This window comes from Nicotiana sylvestris, chromosome 4 (genome assembly GCF_000393655.2).
Source record: "Nicotiana sylvestris chromosome 4, ASM39365v2, whole genome shotgun sequence".
Taxonomy (NCBI): Eukaryota; Viridiplantae; Streptophyta; class Magnoliopsida; order Solanales; family Solanaceae; genus Nicotiana; species Nicotiana sylvestris.
The window spans coordinates 93,645,298-93,666,542 of record NC_091060.1 but is presented as its reverse complement, the minus strand read 5'-3'; the positions used below and the strand labels follow the sequence as shown (position 1 = coordinate 93,666,542).

At 38.2% G+C, this 21,245-nt stretch overlaps 2 protein-coding genes across 2 annotated transcripts; both read right to left on the bottom strand.

Annotated features, from left to right (window-relative positions):
• Nucleotides 1-396: 396 nt before the first annotated feature.
• Nucleotides 397-9,506, bottom strand: LOC104219030 (transcriptional corepressor SEUSS-like). Its single transcript, XM_009769663.2, has 10 exons — nucleotides 9,247-9,506; nucleotides 7,660-8,994; nucleotides 7,409-7,528; nucleotides 7,145-7,193; nucleotides 6,764-6,981; nucleotides 6,565-6,633; nucleotides 5,434-5,531; nucleotides 3,326-3,419; nucleotides 2,496-2,565; nucleotides 397-2,027 (listed from the first exon to the last, which is right to left on the bottom strand). The coding sequence occupies exons 2-10, from the start codon at nucleotides 8,665-8,667 to the stop codon at nucleotides 1,015-1,017; spliced, it is 2,739 nt and encodes a 912-aa protein (XP_009767965.1). The 5' UTR covers nucleotides 8,668-8,994; nucleotides 9,247-9,506; the 3' UTR covers nucleotides 397-1,014.
• Nucleotides 9,507-10,533: 1,027 nt separating this feature from the next.
• LOC104219031 (transcriptional corepressor SEUSS-like) lies at nucleotides 10,534-20,240 on the bottom strand. The gene is made up of 10 exons (XM_009769664.2): nucleotides 20,053-20,240; nucleotides 18,191-19,618; nucleotides 17,935-18,054; nucleotides 17,636-17,684; nucleotides 17,297-17,514; nucleotides 17,098-17,166; nucleotides 15,117-15,214; nucleotides 13,527-13,620; nucleotides 12,618-12,687; nucleotides 10,534-12,181 (listed from the first exon to the last, which is right to left on the bottom strand). Exons 2-10 carry the CDS (start codon nucleotides 19,241-19,243, stop codon nucleotides 11,181-11,183), a joined length of 2,772 nt encoding a protein of 923 aa, XP_009767966.1. The 5' UTR covers nucleotides 19,244-19,618; nucleotides 20,053-20,240; the 3' UTR covers nucleotides 10,534-11,180.
• Between the last annotated feature and the right edge of the window lie 1,005 nt (nucleotides 20,241-21,245).

Genomic DNA, 21,245 nt, shown 5'->3' with positions numbered 1-21,245 from the left:
TTATTATCAAAATCTTTCATGCAAAATTCTTGCAAGTTTAGCACTCCAATTAACTTTTCTCCAGCCTTATTTATAAATACCGCGTTAAAATTACCAAAGATTTTATAGCAACCATACACGATTCAACAAAGAGCATTTTGTTTGGACACAAAAAAAAAGGGAAAACTACGGAATTTTTTGAAGCTTTTGTGAATTAGAGACGGAGTAACAAGTAAATACAAATATTTAAGACTCAGAAAACATAGGAAGGAAAAGCTCAAAAGTCAAAAATGGCCCCTTAATTCAAGCACTGATACCAACTCTCTTCCCACCTCCCCAACACCCCCCCCCCCCCGGAAAAAACCCACCCAGGCAAATCCTCATCTTCAGCATCCAGCCACTCGAAAAGCCAGCAACCACAATAATCAAAACTGTTATTGATATAAAAACATAGTAGGAGTCAGGGGAGAGGAGAAATGAAGTGATTGCATGAGACACATTGCCCATGGAACAAGTGGCAAGGCAATTCTACCAGCTCCTGAAAGTTCTATAATAAAAAATCCTGCCACACAATCCAGACTATATACACTCATGTTCCGGAGCGGTGACGGAGGTACAGCACAAGATGGGCAAGCTCTCAGCAGATTCGGTAGTTTACAAATGCCTCGAAAGGGTACAAGTGTTCGCCAAGTCACTTCTGCAATGTCCTATTCAAGACTGTTAGTGCAAATAAGTAGCTGTGATAAACCAGACAAAATCAAGTTAGAAGAATCTTATGCAACCTCAGGTGATGTAACATTTCAACCATGAAATTACTGTGCTACATATTTTGCTTCTCTCGCAAATCAGTACAATGGAAGCAAGCCCTGAAATGATCTCTCTTCAGGAACCATATCTACTCCCAGTTTGCAAGGCAAACTCACGTTAACTTTGTAGCACAAAGCAGTGGCATGAAGACCAAATAAGCAATTACATCCACAAGAAGGATCTTGTCACCTTGTTCATACTTTCTTAGCGACAGCCAAGTCGAAACCTTTAGGGAGATGTTTTCCAGTCAAACTGAAGGTTATTGAAACCATTGACTGCTCCTAGACCACTAAGTAGTTGGTTTCCCAAATCTTGTTGCTGTTGACTCATACTTTGCTCTCGTGACATTGGCATGCCTACTCTTCCATTCATAGCCACGGAATTATTACCTAATGCAGCCCGAATTCCATTGGCCATTGCAGCCTGGCTCAGTCCGTTGCCCATGTTGCCATATCCTGGACCCATACCTATATTAGCATTTGCTGTCCCATTCCCAACAAGGCAGCTGCTTCCATTAAGAATGGAATTATTAGCAGTTGCTATCATACCATTTACACTTTTAATATCATTCACCATGGTACCACCACCTACAAGGCCACCTCCACCAAGTTGGGAAGACATCATCATATCATGTATGATCTTTTGTACAGAACTTTGAGAGTCATTAGCATCAATATCACCTGAAAGAGTGGGTTGATGAACTGAAATATTCGGGGAATTGGCAGAATTCACATGTGGTCCTGATGATAAGCCACCATGAGAAGTTTGTGGTGGATTGCTTGATGAACACGGTGTTGGGGATTGGAACGTAGACGGGTTTGGTTGAGATTGTGGCATTGTATTTGAAGAACTTGGTGAAGGCATTTGAACAGCATTTCCCGCATAGGGGCTATTCACACCATTTCCTGCATAAGGGCTGTTCACACCATTCATTGGGGTCTGTTGCCTAGAGGTCATGGAATTTTGATGCAATAGCCGAACAACAGAACTACTAGACGAAGTAACAGATGCTGGGTTCAAAGAGTTGTTTACACTTGGAATCCCATTACTGGAAGCAAGTTGCATTGCACCAGCCTGGACAGAGCTGTCGTGGTTTGAGTTCTGACTGGCCGTCTGTTGTTGCTGTTGCTGCTGCTGAGACTGTAACTGTGGCTGCTGCTGAGACTGATCCTCAGATGGTTGAGCTGGATCATGTACCCCAACCGATGAACCATTCCTACGAGGAAACTTAGCCAAGCTCTCTGAAAAGCCAAATTTCAAGCACAAATTGTAAGGTTTAAAGAACTGTATCAATCCCAACATTCATGCAGTACTCTCAGGGTTAAGTTCTTACACTACACAACCCACTACTTTATATTCGAGAAGCTCTTTTTTTTTTTTTTGAATCAGTATTTTACCTCCGACAACTTAAAGGCACATAGAATGAAATCTGCATTCAAACACAGCCAGTTTGGGTTTTTTCACCTGTACATTAGTAGTTACCAGTTGCCACCTCAAAAAGCAATTCATCGTCTTTAGTGAAAATTTAACTTTAGATGATAACATTTATGCCTTGTGATGAAAACCGATCGTATCCTAATCTCTAAACCATCAAACCGCAGAGAAAGATTAGCCCATGCAACCTCATTTTGATCTTTGAGATTAATAGGTAGGTACAGAAAACCTTGAGCTAGCCTCAGGAACAAGTAGAGGTACACAAGCAGACTTACCCATAGGCCCTGTCCTTGTCTCTCTGCTGTAGTCAATCAAATCTTTCATGCTATTAACAACTTCTGATATCTGCAATTGCACCAGCAGTACATAGCAGAATAAGAAATTATATCCCATGAAACTGTTAATTGAAAGGAAGATTAAAACAAAATCAGAAGAATTATCACTTGAATGCACCACATGTGCAATTTTCAGTCAGTTTATTTTTATAGTGAAAATGTCATTGGAAAAAAGTCTAGGCCTACGTGAAAAACACTTGGAAAGTAAAAAGAAGGGGGGAAATCGCTGAACTGGAAGTTATCTTGTACCATTAGACCCTTTATGACGCAATGAAATAAAATTGTGGAAATAGGGTAACATCTGAAAAGTGAAAGAAAACGTTTCTCAACAGGAACAGAGTTACATCAGAAATCTCTATCCCAAGAATAGGCCAAAATACATTCTGTCTACTTCACACATTAACTCATGAGCAGAGTTACCAGTACGAATCTCCAATATTGAGAAAAGAAAATTGTCAACATCCCTGAGCTGCTACATGCTAGAAATTTGAATTTTGACCTTTCAGCTTTGCTTTGAATTCCACGGGAAGATGACAGATTAAAAGGAGAGGGGGGGGGGGAGGATAAGAAAGTTGGATAGAACTGGTTGAGTCAGATATCACGCACAGAACAGGCAAATCATGACCTGGTCGGGAAGTTAAAAGCACTAACAGAAGCAAATATTTAAAGAATTTGTAGTGATATCCACATTGATACAAGCGGAATATCTCCAAACAAATCCAAAAAAGGGCCAAAATAAAAACCTTCCAGCATCAGAACAAGGTGCATACCTGAAGGCATCGCACATATCTCTTTGTATACCCTAGATCATTTACCAATGGAACTTCCAAAGCTTTTGCCAACTGACGAGCTGAGGCAACAAACCTGAATCAAAATCACAAGTCAAATCTCAAAACTGATATTACTTAAAAATAAAAGATATATAAAAAAATACATGACCATTAACACAAGCATAAAACAATTTTCTAGAATACAAGAATATGTACACATAATTTTGCACCTTATATATAGATAGTTTTTTATTACGATTGAAGGTGCTAAAGGGGGAGTCGACTTAAAATCATATGGCGAGGAGTTGTTGCCAAAAGATTACCATTTCTCGAGTCAATGCTGACTTAACTAGGACAGAACATAAGCAAATTATCCAAATAGGTGACACCGACGAATTAGGATTATAGCCTAGGTATTATTATTACACTCGCATTAATTCTGATGTTTGCCAGTAATCTTTTAGTTTGGTTAGAGATAGGTATTCCAATACAAGAAAAATTGTGAGTAATTAACCTCAAGATTTAGAGAAATCCTGATTTGCATTAAAAGAAAATTATTTATAAGCAAAGCAGTATTGGATTATTAATAGAGTTGAAAGGTTACAGAGGATTTGGATTTGTAAGACTAAGCCAACCTTCTTTTTGGGATTAGGTCATAGTTGTTAATAGATTGACATAAAAGGGTATGCATGTATATACCTTCCCCTCATTCTTTCCCTTCTCCCACTATTACATATAGCTCCCAAATATATGTAGCTCCATTGTACACAGTCACTGAACAACAACAAGATGTGTTTCCCCCTAAGTTGCTCGGACTCGGGTGCGGGCATCCGATACGGGCACAGATCCGAGTGTCGGATTCGGTAAAATCTAAATTTTAAGATTCGGGGGTGCGGATCCAAGTATGGATACGGGTGCGGGGATTCGGCTAAAAAATTTCAAAATTATAAAAAATCGAGCTATAAGTCCAAACTCAGAACACGACCCCTTGAATTCTTGGTTTTTCTAGAACACAAAGCAGCAAATATGAGACAAAAGTACTACAATATTAAAGGTATGCCATTACGCATGTCTTAAATCTGTTTTATTTTTAATTTTGAGAAATCAAAATATCAATTTCCCCCTAAATTTGTCGATGGGCATATGTCAAAGTATCCGAAGTTAGTTGACCAAATCCGGGACGTATCTCGCTCCCGTCCCCTGTCGAGATGGGTACGACACCAAAAACGAGGAGTCCGCGCAACTTAGGTTCCCCCCCCCCCAAAAAAAAGGTACAAACAACGCGAGTCATTTTATATTTAATCCTTATTATTTATTGGAAAATCAGAAGTTTGATAAAGTTCTTTCCGGCACCTGTGCTGGTGGGAGCTAGCAGGCACCCCGTGAAATTAGTCGAGGTGCGCAAAAGCTGGTCGGGACACCACCGGGGGTAGGTAGTTGACCATTATTCTTTCATTTCCTCAGGAAATGGAAAGTTGAGCTTTCAGAACCCAACAAGACGCTCGTGTTAGTTAATAAAGACATTTTAACAATCAAACACAACTGCAATTCAATTCTTCATCCAAATATAACAAACCACAGGTATCAACTAGACATCCATATTTATGGTTTCAGGAGAAATTGAGCTTCCAAGACTTGGCAGCACGACCACTGACAGCAATCCGTAACATTAAAATTTGAGCTAAATCTGCTAACAGACATACACACAACTAAAACAAATAAAAAATTATTTCACAGCAAACTCACTATGAGTTAAAACCATCAGATGACTGACTGGTCAAAGATCACAACCTTAGCATCCACAGTCCCAACTTAATTCTGCTAAAAATGAAATTGTAAAATGGAAGTACCAGCACAGATCATCAAAGAAGCCAATACCCACAAAATAATAGTTTAAAAGCAATCTAACATGTGAGACATGGCTCATCATTATTGCCCACGTAAAAACTGGAATGCGTAATGAATTACTAAGAAAATAACTTTACAACATAGAGTGACATATATATGCTAAATGAAAATAGTTAGGCTCCGTTACACAAAGACACAGCACAATATTGTCAGCCCAAGAATTTCGTACAAAAACTGTACCATAAATTTCAGGGACTCACATATTGCAGTTATTCTGCAACTCAGAAACAGATGCAGTAGATGATCCATTTTGGGTTGCTGCCTGGTACTTTTGAGCTGCAGCACCGAGTTGACTTACCTACGCGTGAAAATCATAAAAGCAAATCAAAAGGATGCAAAAATCACTATATCCAAAAAAAATAAAAGATGGAGCTTTATCAAGACAAGACAAACAATTAGCCAAAAAGATGTGAGAAACCAATATAGAAGTTAAAGCTCACAGAAGCACAGGAAACACAAATATGAGGAAACTTTACAAAGATATATCGGCATGAAGAAGCACAAATTTCCTCCGGACACAGAACTTAAAGCCCCAAAATTCAGGCTCCACTGGCCTCGGTTATCATTGCCAACAGCTGAAACGGCAATTTAATTTTTTTCGCCACCCATCTACACTGTTGCAATACTATAGCATCAGCAAACCCTTAACAGGGGCAAGGTCTAACACTACTACCCAATGCACTGCTATCCTTCTCAAAAATATCCCTAAGAAAACAGATATAGATCAACATTTATGCTGATGGACTCCACACCCATATATGGTAATTCGCATAATCGCTTTCAAGTCAGAAAACCCATAGATGGTAATTTGCATTTAAGTCAGAAAAAGCGATTAATAGCGGCTAGCGCAATCCACTAACTGATCCAACCAATTCACCACCATGGATCGAGCCTCAAGAGATGAGAGTAAGATGGTCAGCAACCATTATTCTGTTTTGATAACAAGATGGTCATTAATTAAAAGTGAAAAAGGAAAACAAGTCAAATCTCTTAGATGCATTTAAACTTTACCAAGTCATGATGAAAAGGAAAATTAGAGGGGGGAAAAACATGCTCAGGCCATGTTCGAAATACATATATAAAGACCTCATCAAATACCACATTCTCATCAAATATATCTAGAAGGGACATTAACAAATAAAGACCTCATTTGAGTAGCAAATAGCTACTTAGCTAGACAACATGCCTCTGCTCTTGTACAAAATATAAAAGAAAGAAAGAGTTTTTGCTAAACCGGATTAGCAAACAGAAGCATACAAGTCAGGTTAGAGTTAAACCATGACTACACAGAGATCAGCGTAAATTAGTACTTCAAAGCAACATTGATCAACCTGAGGTATCAACAATCTTCTAGGGATTAGCTCCTCGTGACGTCGAGCACAAAATTCCCAAGAGATGATCTGCCAAGTTGACGAAAAGGAAATCAGATAAAAGAAAATAATAGACATTCATCTGCATCGTGCTATGTCTTAATAACTGATTAACAAGTATGGTTGTCGAAAACAAAATGCTATCAGCTCTTCAATATACCTTTAGATCAGGCTGTGAAAACACTATTCGAAGCTGACCATCACGTACAACGCGAAGTTGCTCAAAAACACTCTCCTGAATTGCTTTTGCATAGTCTAGGACAATTTGTCCAGATGAATTCTGATATTCACGAGGCATATCAATATAGAGTAGCTCTTCCAAGGTCCCACTTTCATATTTTATCTTGAAAAGCCTGGGCAAGACTTCAGCGGTCGCTTCTGAATGAATAAGTTGAGAAACATCAGATCCCAATTAGGATGACACAGTGAAAGGATAACCAAATGGGTGCAGAAAAAACAAGTCAACAATAATGGCTTTGTAAAGTTACAAAGAAGAATGAACCTTTGACACAGAAAAGATATAAAACCAAAAGAAACATACCAAAACCACGGCCTGGCTTGCGGTTGCATATTTCACAGTGCCATACATCCTGCAAATTAATGATAGTGATTACTTCTAATTTTCTATACAAGGAAAAAGTTGGTCTGCATAAAACTGCATAACATTTTAGGAACAAGTCCAAATTAGTTACTAGAGCTGAAAAAAGAATTTATTTTTTCATAACGGCAAGCCGTATAAGAGGTAATTTCACTAAATAAGAAGATTACTCAAATTTGAATAAGAAAACCCAATAACACAACCAACCTGAGGAAAAACTCCAGTGGTCTGCCGACCACTTCCATACATAGAGACGCACCACTTTTTCTTGGCATTTGGAGCAAAATACTCGGCAACAAATTTTCTCCAGAACTCTATGTTATTATCCTATAAAAAAAAGGTAGTGCAAATGTAACATCATAGGGCTTAAAAAAAAAGAACTAAGATCAGAGAAGCTGTGTGGTAGGGTGCAGAGTGTTATGGACCGCACAGAAATATAGCTGGCACAGTTTTCTTACTTCAGGCCTGTGTTGCTGCTGATACAAATAATGAGTCAGCCGACGGGCGCACATCCCAGGCTCATAAGCTGGTTTTACAGGAGACCTTATAGTATGATTCTGTGGTTGAAATTGCGGTTGAAGTGGGTTTCTCTGCTGAGGAATAGCCTTCAAGAGTTGTTGTTGCTGTTGTTGCTGCTGGAGCTGCATAAGCCTCTGCTGGTGAAAAAGCTGAGCTGCTGCTGCAGCTTGAGGGGACTGCTTGGACATGTGAAGTAATTGCTGTTGTTGCTGCTGCTGCTGCTGTTGCTGATGTAGATACAAAGAGGGTGAGGAATGTTGTGGCTCCATCTTCACAGTGGCAAGGCCTCTCATACTTTGTATCTGTTGGGGCTCCTGCTTTACAGTTGCCAGGTTTCGTAGTGCTTGCAACTGCTGTGGAGTTTGATCATTGGTCACTTGGGGCTCCTGTTTGACAGGTCCTACACCTCCTAATCCACCTCGCATGGATTGAAATTGCTGCTGCTGTTGCTGTGTTTGGGAATTGCTAGGGGCAGAAAATTGCTGAAATTGTTGATTATGTTGGTAGTTCTGGGAATCAAGCTGTTGGGACGGTGATTGGTCAGTTAACATCTGGTTACCAGAATGGCTGGGAAACCGCTGTCCCTGAACTTGACCTGAATTTGGATTTGCTGCCATGGCCGATGAGCTAAAAGATGTTGAAGGAGCATTAAACCCCATACCATTGCCAGCACTGGCCATTGGATCAGACTCGGCCCCATTATCAGCTCGCCCTGAATTATGACCACCATTTCCTAAGGACTGATGGAGCAGAGACGAAACATTTGGAGCATTTCCTAGCATATTCATGTTACCAAACTGAGTCCGAGGTGACACAATAGAAGGGAAACCACCTGGGGTAGGCATTCCACCCCCTTGACCACCCAATAAACTAGAATTTGATCGCAATAACGAAGACGGGACAGGCTGGGCACCTCCAAGTGGATTAGGAGGTCCTGGTGGCACCATATCTTTTATGCAATAGATAACAATCTACAAACACTAAAAAAATTATAGAAAACTAAAACGGAATGAAGCCTAACACCCCAGATCTGGAGACTTTATACTTCACTCTGAAAAGAGAATTACACAGAACAACAAGCAGAACCTACTACATCAATTGACATTCCAAAGTCCCTATTTTGAGCCAAACCAAAGGGAGGACCCTCACTGCTGAGAAAACCTGTTGTGCATCATCAATAGCTTTAACCAAGTACAAGCTACAAGCAGCTTTAACTCTTAAACTTCCAAAGCCTCTCTTTTTCTGCTCAACTAAATATCTCTATCCACTTATCCCTGCAAGAAAAAAAAAATTGTTTAATTGAGTCAAATTTCTCCCTGGCTTCCATAAAAACATAGCAAAACTCAAATCTCAACACAGTAAGAAAAATAAAAAACAAAGCATACTTCATACTCACTAATCAAATAAAGACGAAAATCAGAAAACTGAGAAATAAAAAAGACGAAAAAAAATTCCTCTGAAAACTAAGCTAGGTACAGTAAATAATTCGAGAGTAGAAAAATAAAAACAAGTGATTAATAAATTACATGTTCACTTGATCGAGCCCTAAATCGCGCAATAAAGTGCATAGAACAAGATCCACAGCTCAAATTAGCTTGGGGACTTTGCTTTGTCAAAGTGAAGAAGTTTCAGTAGAGAGAAGAGTTTTCTCTGAGTTTCTGCGCTGTCCTCTTTAGAGCGAGAAAGTTAGAGAGAGAGTTCTTGCGGACGTCAAAACTGCATTCAATCAGATTGAATATTTCTCTTTCCTTCACTCTTTCTTTCTTTACCTTTTTTTATTTTTTTTCTTCTCTCAATCAAACGAAGTCAAATCCTCTTCTGCCTTTTTCCTGTGGGTGTGTGGGGTGGGGAAATGTTCAGGTGTACATGCATGTGCATAGTGCAAAAGCTCGTAACCATGGACGTTCAAGAGATGGATGAAAAGGCATAAGTACCCTTAACTTTGGATCGATTTCTCAGTGGTAATAACTTACCATCATATTTAAAAAGATTTACTTATATTGTTAGTCTACAAAATTCAGATCACGCCTTTCAAGAGTTTAAATTTATTAAATTATATATTAAGTTTTAACATGAGTTTTGTCAATCAAATTAATTTATTAATATTTAATTAGTATATTCATCAATTTTTTCTTAAATTATTTAAGTAAATACTATACATATAAGAAGAACTCTATGTTGAAATTGGGTATTCCAGAAAAAAAGGGGAAAAAAAGATCGGGTGATTAAGAAGGCAGAAGGAAATGATGGGACTTTCTAAAACTCTAGATGATTTTTGTTCGTGTGTATCTCCTTACGATTTTCGGAAAGGTCCAGCGTTGAAAATCGAATTACAGAAATATTCATATTATTTAAGAATAGCAGTCCAAATTTATAATACGTAGTTTAAGGTTTGTTAAAAAAACTATACTTCTACGATAAAATTTACTAGAATATCGATGTCATATTTAAGTAACATCTTTCTGCCCAGTCTCATCTTATTTTTATGATAACCATCATTTAGCATACCGCCTTGAGATTACCAAAGATTTGATAGCACCAATGTCACCAACATACGCGATTCAACAGATAGCAGTTTGCTTAGCCACCCAAAAAAAAAAAAAAGAGAGGAAATTAAGGAATTCTACTTCTTTCTTTTTTGGGGATTAGAGACGGGGTAACAGGTGAATACAAATACTTTGACCGAGTAAACATGAGGAAAAAGGAAAAAGTCAAAATTTGCCCCCTTAACAGAAATTAAAGCACTGATACCAATATTCACCCCCCCCCCCCCAAAGGTAAATCCTCATCTTTAGCATCCAGCCACTCCAAAAGCCAGCAACCACAACAATCAAAACTGCATAATTGATACAAAAACATAGTAGGTGTCTGGAGAGAGGAGAAATGAAGTGATTGCATTAGACACATTACCATGGAACAAGTGGTAAGTCAATTTCTACCAGCTCCTGAAGTTCTAATATAAAATACCTTCCACACAATCCAGACTATATACACTCATGTTCCGGAGTGGTGGCAGAGATACAGCACAAGATGGGCAAGAGCTCAGCAGATTCGGTAGTTTACAAATGCCTCGAAAAGGTACAAGTGTGTGCCAAGTCACTCCTGGAATGTCCTATTCAAGGCTGTTAGTGCAAGTATGTATAGCTGTGATAAACCAGACAAAATCAAGTTAGAAGAATCTTATGCTACCTCAGGTGATGTAACATTTCAATCATGAAATTACTGTGCTACATGTTTTTCTTCTCGGGCAAATCACTACAACATAGGCAAGCCCTGAAATGATTGCTCTTCAGGATTCATACCTACTATCAGTGTGCAAGGCAAAATCATGTCACCTTTGCAGCACAAAGCAGCACATGAGAACCAAATATGCAATTACAACCACAAGAGAGCACCCCTATCTCCTAAAGGATCTTGTCACTTTGTTCTTACCTTCTAGGCTAAAGCCAAGTCAAAACCTTTAGGGGGATGTTTTCCAGTCAAACTGAAGGTTACTGAAACCATTGACTGCTCCTAAACCACCAAGTAGTTGGTTTCCCAAATCTTGTTGCTGTTGACTCACACTTTGCTCTCTTGACATTGGCATGCCAACCCTTTCATTCATAGCCACAGAACTATTACCTAATGCAGCCCGAATTCCATTGGCCATTGCAGCCTGGCTCAGTCCGTTGCCCCTGTTGCCATATCCTGGAGACATACCAATATTAGCATTTGCTGTCCCATTCCCAACAAGGCAGCTGCTTCCATTAAGAATGGAGTTATTAGCAGTTGTTATCAAACCATTTACACTTTTCATATCATTCCCCGTGGCACCACCACCTACAAGGCCACCTCCACCAAGTTGGGAAGACATCATCATTTCGTGTATGATCTTTTGTACAGAACTCTGAGAGTCGTTAGCATCAATATCACCTGAAAGAGTGGCTTGATGCATTGAAATATTCGGGGAATTGGCAGAATTCACGTGTGATCCTGATGTTAAGCCACCATGTGAAGTTTGTGGCGGATTGCTTGATGAACACGGTGTTGGTGATTGGAGTGCAGACAGATTTTGTTGAGACTGTAACATTGTATTTGAAGAACTTGGTGAAGGCATTTGAACAGCATTTCCTGCATAAGGGCTGTTCACACCATTCATTGTTGCCTGTTGCCTAGAGTTCATGGAATTTTGGCGCAATAGCCGAGCACCAGTACTACTAGTCGAAGTAACAGGTGCAGGGTTTAAAGGGTTGTTTTCGCTCAGAATACCATTGCTGGAAGCAAGTTGCATTGCACCAGCCTGGACAGAGCTCTCGTGGTTTGAGTTCTGACTGGCCGTATGTTGTTGCTGTTGCTGCTGCTGCTGCTGCTGCTGCTGAGACTGTGGCTGCTGCTGCTGCTGAGACTGATCCTCAGATGGTTGAGCTGCACCATGTACCCCAGCCGATGAACCATTCCTACGAGGAAACTTAGCCAAGCTCTCTGGAAAGGCCAAATTTCAAGCACAATTGTGAGGTTTACAGAACTGTATCAACCCCACATTCATGCGGTACTCCGAGGGTTAAGTTCTTAACACCACACAACCCGCTACATTAAATCCAACAAGTTAAATGCATATACAATGAATCTACAGTCAGACACAGCCAGTTTGGATTTTTGCACATGTACATTAGGTAGTGGCCTGTTTCGACCTCAAAAAGCAATTTGTCTTTCGCGTAAAATTTAACTTCAGATGATAACATTCATGCATTGTGATGAATAACAATTGTACCCTAATCTCTAAACCATCAAACCACAGAGAAAGATTAGCCCCTGCAACCTCACTTTTGATCTTTGTGATTACTTGGTGGATATAGAAGACCTTTAAACTAGCAACAGCCAACAGGAACAAGTTGAAAGGTAAAAATGCAGAACTTACCCATAGGCCCTGTCCTTGTCTCTCTGCTGTAGTCAATCAAATCTTTCATGCTATTAACTACTTCTGATATCTGCAATTGCACCAGCAGTATACAGAAGAATATAAATTATATCCATAAGACTGTGAATTGAAGACAAGATTAAAGCGAAACACAATTACAGCAGAAGAGTTATCATTTGAATGCATCATGCGTGCAACTTTCAGTCAGATTAGATTCATTTTAAAAATGCCACTGGAAAAAAGTCTAGGCCTACGTGATAAACACTTGGAAAGGTAAAAAATAAAAATAAAAAAAGGGGGGGGGGGGGGGAGGTGTTGAGAGAATTGCTGAACTGGAAATTATCTTGTGAAACTAGACCCTCTATGACCCACTGAAATAAAATTATAAAAACGAAGTAAACTCCAGAAATTAAAAAGAAAACGCTTCTCAACAGGAAGAACAGAATGGCATCAGAAATCTCTATCCCGAGTACAGGCCGAAATATGTTCCGTCTACTTCATATATTAACTCATAAGTCAGTTTCCAGTAGGATTTAGGAATTCCCAATATGACAAAAATCCCCGAGCTGCTACCTGCTATAAAATCTGAATTTTGGCCTTCATTTTCAGCTGTGCTTTGAATTACATGGGAAGATGGCAGATTAAAAAGAGAGAGAGAGAGAGAGAGAGAGAGAGAGAGAGAGAGAGAGAGAGAGGGCACAGGGAGGATAAGAAAGTTGGGTAGAACTGGTTGAGTCGGAACACACAGAACAGGCAAATAAAACCTGGTTGGGAAATTAAACACTCTAACAGAAGCAAATATTTCAACAATTTGTAGTGATATCACCATCGAAACAAGCAGAAAATCTCCAAACAAATCCAGAAAAGAACCAAAATAAAAACCTTACAGCATCAGAACGAGGTGTATACCTGAAGGCATCGCACATATCTCTTTGTATACCCTAAATCATTTACCAACGGAACTTCCAAAGCTTTTGCCAACTGACGAGCTGAGGCAACAAACCTGAATCAAAATCACAAGTCAAAATCTCAAAAGTGATATTATTTAAATTAACAGCTAAATAAAGAGATAAACGATCCTTAGCAAATACACAAGCATAAGAAAAATCTAGAATAAGAGAATCTATAGACATAACTTTAACCCTATATATACATTGTTCCTGATTATGATTGAAGGTGCTAAAAGGGTATAAGGCTAAAATCATATGGAGAGAAGTTGTCGTTAAAAGCTTACAATTTCACGAATCAGTTCGGACTTAACTATGAGAGAACATAATGAAAGCAAATGATCCAAATAGGCGACACCAACTAGTCAAGATTAATGCTTAGTTATTATTGTCTATGTTGAGCGGACTCTCCAAAATCTTGCCGCACCCGTGTCGGATACTTCTAAAATAAACTAATTTTGGAGTATCCGACACGCATCCGGGTATATTTTTGGAGAGTCCGAGCAACATTGATTATTGTTACATTAGATATGATGTTTGCCAGAAGTCCTTTCAGACCAGTTAGAGAGTGGTATATTAATGCAAGAAAATTGTGAGTAAACAACCTCCAGGTTTATAGAAATCCTAATTTGCGTTAAAGAAAATTATTTATGAATAAAATAATTTAAGTTGAATCAACCTTCTTTGCGATAAAGTTGTAGTTGTCGATAGATTGGTGAAGTTCTTTAAAATATAGAAAACGGAGATAAACTCATATTCTGACTGGCGACCAAGAAATAATATCATTTCTCCTTGAATCTTAACATAACCAAGTAGAGACATGACAAAATGCAAATCCATAGTTCAAGACCAATATTCCGTGTAAGATCTGCATTTTGAAGCTGTAGGAACATGTCTTATATTCACAGGTACACCGGGATAGCTAATTCACCACTTTCAAGAGGATATTTGCTTTCCAAAAAAGTTCAAGACCAATATTCTCTTTCATTTATCAGGAATGGAAAATTGAGCTATCAGAACCCAAAAAGGATATGCTGTTTTCAGTTAATAAAGACATTTTAACAATCAAACACAACTGCAATTTAGCTGTTCATCCAAATTTAACAAATCGCGGATATCAACTAGACTTCCAAATTTTTAGTTTCAGGAGCAATTGAGCTTCCAAGACTTGGCAGCATGACCAGCAATAGCAATCCATAACACTAAAATTTGAGCTATATCTGTTATCAGACGTGCACATCATAGTAAGATAAAGCACTAATAGGATGACTGACTGATCAAATATCACAACATTAACATTAAAGTCCCAATTTAAGTCTGCTAAGAATGATCTGTAAAATTAAAGTACCAGCAGAGACCAACAAAGAAGCCAGTCCCTAAATGGAGACAAAGCTCATCCTTATTACCTACTTAAAGAAAATAATTTTTCAACACAGAGTGAGATATATGTTCTAAATCGAAATAGTTAGACCCCATTAAACAAAGATATGGCACAACAGTGTCAGCCCTAACATTTCGTATAAAACCTGTGCCATAAATATCTAGGACTCACATATTGCAGTTATTCTGCAACTCAGAAACAGACGCTGCAGATGATCCGTTTTGGGTGGCTGCCTGGTACTTCTGAGCTGCAGCGCCAAGTTGACTCACCTACACATGAAAATCATAAAAAGCAAATCAAAAAGATGCAAATGCCACTATATCCAAAAATGAAAGAGAGCTTCGTCCAGGCAACACAAACAATCTGCTAAAAGATGTGACAAACCCCTAAGAATTAAAGCACACAGAAGGACAGGAAACAAGAATATGTGAAAACTTTATAAAGAGACATTCTGAAGAGAAATTTAATTAACCCTGTCTTGCAGTCAATTAGGTGCAACGGAAATGACAGTGAACTAAATGCTTCATCAGGTCAACGGCATCTAAAAACTTAAAACTTTATGAGAAGATATTCAACACAACTCTGAATATGTGGATCACGCACGGGCAAATATAATGATAACCCCGAATCAGCACATTCAAAGCCAGGACTGTTAGCACCAAAATTTGAATGTCTTTTTCAAATATAGAAGCAAAAAGTATAAGCAAAACCAGACAGATTATTTGATCTCCAATATTTTTTCATTTTTAGTATCTAATTTTCTTATACTAAATCTCTATTTCTCTATTCTTAGATGCTAACATATTTATCTATAATGTTCCTTTAAAAATCAACATATCACTCTTCCAACTATATTTACTGTGTTGTCTCGATCATTTCAGGAAAGAGCTCATCAGCTCTGAGTCACATGCGTTTGTGCCAGTACTAAAGCGTCGCAGAAGTCTGAAGCAAAGTGAAGGGCCGAGACTACACTTCACCTAACTGCAGCACTAAGTGCACCTCAGTGAACTCTTAACAATATTGATTCTAGTGCTTCTGTATCACTACTATATTCTCATAGTTCGCCCTTCGACACTCAATTACTGTCAAGTGTACATTGGCATGACGAAGCAAAAATGTCCTCGAACACAACATAAAGCACAAAATTTCAGGCTTTACTGGCCTTGGTTGCATTAGCCAACAGCCAACACAGGTTTTTGAATTTTTCACCACCGCTCTCCACTGTCGCAATAGTTCAACATCACCAAACTCTTAACCAAGGGCTAACAATACTGATTCTAGTGCTTCTTTATCTCTACTAAATTAATCATAATTAGGGATCCAACACTCAAACCAATTCCAATCATACATTGCCATGATGAAGCACAGATATCAGACACAAAACTGAAAGCACCAAAAGCCAGGGTCTACTGGCCTCGGTTACCATTGCCAACAGCTGAAACAACATTTGGAATTTTTTCCTCTACCGGACCTCCACTGCTGCAATACTACAACATCACCAAACCCTTAACCAGGGGCAAGGGCTAATCCTACTACCTAATGCACTGGTATCCGGCTCAAACATATCCAACAGACATAGATCTATATTTATACCGATGGTCTCCAACCTATGGATGGTAATTTGAATTCAAGTCGGAGAAAGTGATTTACAGTGCAATCTACTAACTGCTCCGACCAATTCACCACCATGGATCAGGGATGAGAATAAGATGGTCAGCAACCATAGTTCTATTTTCTAGCAAGATGGCATTTTATAAAAAATGGAAAAGAGAAAGCAAGTCAAATCTCTAAGATGTATATAAACTTATACCAAGTCACGATGAAAAGGAAAATTAGAGGGAAAAAGGCATGCTCAACGGATCATGTTTGAAACACATATAACTTTACAACAGCAAAACCTTATTTGAGAAATTATATCTCACAAGACCTCAATCTCATCAAGTACATCTAAAAGGGACATTGAAGACCTTGTTTGACTAGCCCGTACGTACTTATCTGGACAAAATGTTTCTGTTCTAGCATAAATTGTAAGAGAAAGCAAAAGTTTTTGCCAAACCAGATTAGAAAACAGAAGCATACAAGTCAGGTTAGAGCTGAAGCATGATTCACATAGATCAAGGTAAATTAGCAGTTCAAAGCAACATTGAGCAACCTGAGGTATCAACAATCTTCTAGGGATTAGCTCCTCGTGACGTCGAGCACAAAATTCCCAAGAGACGATCTGCCATGTTGACAAAAAGGAAAACAGTTAAAAGAAAATAATAGACATTCATCTGCACTGTGCCGTGTCTTAAACAACTGATTAATAAGTATAGTTATTAAAATAAAACGCTATGAGCTCTTCAATTAACCTTCAGATCAGGTTGTGAGAACACTATTCGAAGCTGACCATCACGGACAACACGAAGCTGCTCAAAAACACTCTCCTGAATTGCTTTTGCATAGTCTAGGACAATCTGTCCAGATGAATTCTGATATTCACGCGGCATATCAATATAGAGTAGCTCTTCCAAAGTCCCACTTTCATATTTTATCTTGAAAAGCCTGGGCAAGACTTCAGCAGTCGCTTCTGAACAAATAAGTTCAGAAACATCAGATGCCCATAAAGATTACATGGAGGAAAATGAACCAAATGGGTGCAGAAATTACGAGTCAACAACAATGGCTTTGTAAGTTACAAAGAAACATACCAAACCCACGGCCTGGCTTGCGGTTGCATATTTCACAGTGCCATACATCCTGCAAATTATATAATATTGATTAATTTTCTAATACAAGGAAAAAGTTGGTCGGCAATAAATTTGCATAACATATAAGCAACAAATCCAAATTAGTTATCAAAGCTGAAAAAAGAATCAATTTTCAGAAAAGCTTTATCAAGCCATAGATGTGGATGTGGATGTGGTATGTGACTTACTATAACCGTATTTTTTAACTATATAAGAAGATTTCTCACATTTGATTAAGAAAAATCAATAACACAACCAACCTGAGGAAAAACTCCAGTGGTCTGCCGACCACTTCCATACATAGAAACGCACCACTTTTTCTTGGCATGTGGAGCAAAATACTCGGCGACAAATTTTCTCCAGAACTCTATGTTATTGTCCTATAAAAAAGGTAGTGCAAATGTAACATCATAGGGCTGTAGTCAAATAAAGGATCAATTGAGATCAGATAAGCTGCATGGTAGGGTGCAGAGTTTATGGTCCACCCAGAAATTATAGTTGGCACAGTTTTCTTACTTCAGGTCTGTGTTGCTGCTGATACAAATAATGAGTCAGCCGACGGGCACACATCCCAGGCTCATAAGCTGGTTTTATAGGAGACCTTAAAGCATGATTCTGTGGTTGAAATTGCGGTTGAAGTGGATTTCTTTGCTGAGGAATAGTCTTCAAGAGTTGTTGTTGCTGCTGCTGCTGCTGCTGGAGCTGCATAATCCTCTGCTGGTGGAAAAGCTGAGCCGCTGCTGCAGATTGAGGGGACTGCTTGGACATGTGAAGTACCTGCTGCTGTTGTTGCTGCTGCTGCTGCTGTTGTCGCTGCTGTTGCTGATGTAGAAACAAAGAGGGTGAGGAATGTTGTGGCTCCATCTTCACAGTGGCAAGGCCTCTCATACTTTGTATCTGTTGGGGCTCCTGCTTTACAGTTGCCAGGTTTCGCAGGGCTTGCAACTGCTGTGGTGTTTGATCACTGGTCACCTGGGGCTCCTGTTTGACAGATCCCAAGCCTCCTAATCCACCTGGCATGGATTGAAATTGCTGTTGCTGTTGCTGTGTTTGGGAATTGCTAGGGGCAGAGAATTGCTGAAATTGTTGATTATGTTGGTAATTCTGGGAATCAAGTTGTTGGGACGGTGATCGGTCAGTTAACATCTGGTTACCAGAAGGGCTAGGAAACCGCTGTCCCTGAACTTGACCTGAATTTGGATTTGCTGTCATGGCCGATGAGCCAAATGATGTTGAAGGAGTACTAAATCCCATACCATTGCTAGCACTGGACAGTGGATCAGACTCGGCCACATTATCAACTCGTTGAGAGATTCCATTTCCAGGAAGCCCTGGATTATGACCACCATTTCCTAAGGACTGATGGAGCAGAGATGAAACATTTGGAGAATTTCCTAGCATGTTCATGTTACCAAACTGAGTCCGAGGTGACACAATAGAAGGGAAACTACCCGGGGTAGGCATTCCACCCCCTTGACCCCCCAAAAAACTAGAATTTGATCGCAATAACAAAGAGGGGACAGGCTGGGCACCTCCTCCAAGTGGATTTGGAGGCCCCTGTGGAACCATATTTTTATGCAATAGATAACAATCTACAAACACTTAACCAACTATAGAACACTAAAATTGTATGAAGCCTAACTCCCCAAATCTAGAGACTTTATATTAAAAAGAATTACACAGAGCAACAAGCAGAATCTACTATATCAATTAAATGAATCAGTGATTTCCTTTCCAAATCGGAGCTAGACATTCCAAAGTCCATGTTTTGAGCCAAAACAAAGGGAGAACCCTCACTGCTGGGCATAACACTTTGTGTATCAACAACAGAAAGTTGGAAATCACAGAATAACAAGTCCAAGCTACAAGCTTTAACTGTTCACATCCTAAAGCTTCTCTTTTTCTGCTCAAGTAACTATCTTTATCCACTTTTCCAATCAGCCCCTGCAAGAAAAAGAAAGGTCCAATTGTGTCAAATTTCTCCCTTTGTTCCATAAAAACATAGCTAAACTCAACACAGTAAGTAAAAAAAAAAAAAAAAAAAGCTTCATACTTAATCACTAATCTAATAAAGCAGCCAAAAGAGTAGAATACACTAAAACACGAACAAGATAGAAAATCACTAAAATTCACCCTCAAACTAAAAAAAATGAAAATTACCTCCAAAATAACTAAGCTACAGTAAACAATTCGACAGTAGAAAATTAAAAACAAATTAAAAATTAGCGATTCATAAGTTACATGTTCACTTGATCGAGCCCTAAATCACGCAATAAAGTACAAAGGACAAGATCCACAGCTCAAATTATCGACAACACCTAGGGTACCAAGCTCAAAAATATATAAATACATCCCTATAGGGGAAAAGGGTTGCTTACCAAAGCACGCAGTCACAATCAGCTTATAAATATATATATTTATGTATCTATATCGATATCGATACATATACATACAGATAAGCATGTATGTATAAGTTCATTCAACCAAGTTTCACTTGTTGGGTTGGGGCTTTGGTTTTTGTTTTTTTTTGTTTCTGCGCTGTCCTTTTTAGAGAGAGAAAGTTAGAGAGTTTCTGCGGACGTCAAATTTGCATTCCGTCGGATTGAATAATTATTATCGTTCCTTCACTCTTTCTTTCTTTACCTTTTTTTTTCTTTTTTATTGTTTTCTTCTCTTAATCAAACAAAAGTCAAATCCTCTTCTGCTTCCATTTATGTGAGGGAACATCATGCATCATTACGAGGCTGGCAAATGTTACTCCCTCCCTCTGTGTCGTGATTCTGTTGGGAAAGATTAGTTTTTGACTACTTTATTTTTATTAAATATTTTCTTAATTTATATATTATTTCCATAAATAATTTATTTATAGATAATTAATTATTAAGGATAAAATAGAAGAAATATAATTAATTTTGTTTTGAACTTTTAAAATGATAAATAATTTGAAATAACTATTTTTAGTAACCACGACACATATTATGAGACGAAGGGAATAGTTCTACCCCATTTTACGTGAATTACTTTTCCATTTTAGTTTGTTCTTTAACACCTTGGTTGGATTGTAATTATTTATTGTATTGTATTATATTGTTATTTTAATTATTATTTAAATTTTATTATATTATATATTTAAATTCACTGTTATGTAACGATAAAAAATATCACGATCGATTTAGCTTATTATTAAATAATTATATTTTATTCTTTATATATACTATCTTTTTATATAATAATTTTACCTTGTATCTTAATCTCTCTTTTTTGTAGTTACAAGTTTATTTTTCATATTATAGGTGCATGATATCATAAAAGGACAGCAAGCAATATATTTTATCCAAATATTATATTAAACAATAACAATATAATACAATACAATACGATATGATACATTATAAAACGAGACATAACAACCATCCAAACAAACTGTTAAAAGATGATATAAGTTTGAGGTTTGACACATTTTAATTCTAATTCTAATGACATGATCTGTTTGAACTTACTTAATATAGAAATGTCATTGTTTTATTAGGATAAAAAGAATTAAAAAAACATATGAAATACCCATCATTAC

Bases quoted from the DNA above. Each gene is read 5' to 3' on its own strand.
- LOC104219030 (XM_009769663.2), bottom strand. From the start codon at position 8,667: ATGGTGCCACCAGGACCTCCTAATCCACTTGGAGGTGCCCAGCCTGTC. The intron at 6,634-6,763 runs GTATATTGAAGA...TCAACTTGGCAG, and splicing joins TTTCACAGCCTGATCTAAAG to ATCATCTCTTGGGAATTTTG. The intron at 5,532-6,564 runs GTTGATCAATGT...TTTCACGCGTAG, and splicing joins GAAGATTGTTGATACCTCAG to GTAAGTCAACTCGGTGCTGC.
- LOC104219031 (XM_009769664.2), bottom strand. From the start codon at position 19,243: ATGGTTCCACAGGGGCCTCCAAATCCACTTGGAGGAGGTGCCCAGCCT. The intron at 17,515-17,635 runs GTATGTTTCTTT...TTATTTGTTCAG, and splicing joins CAAGCCAGGCCGTGGGTTTG to AAGCGACTGCTGAAGTCTTG. The intron at 13,621-15,116 runs GTGAGTCCTAGA...ATTTTGATTCAG, and splicing joins TTGCAGAATAACTGCAATAT to GTTTGTTGCCTCAGCTCGTC.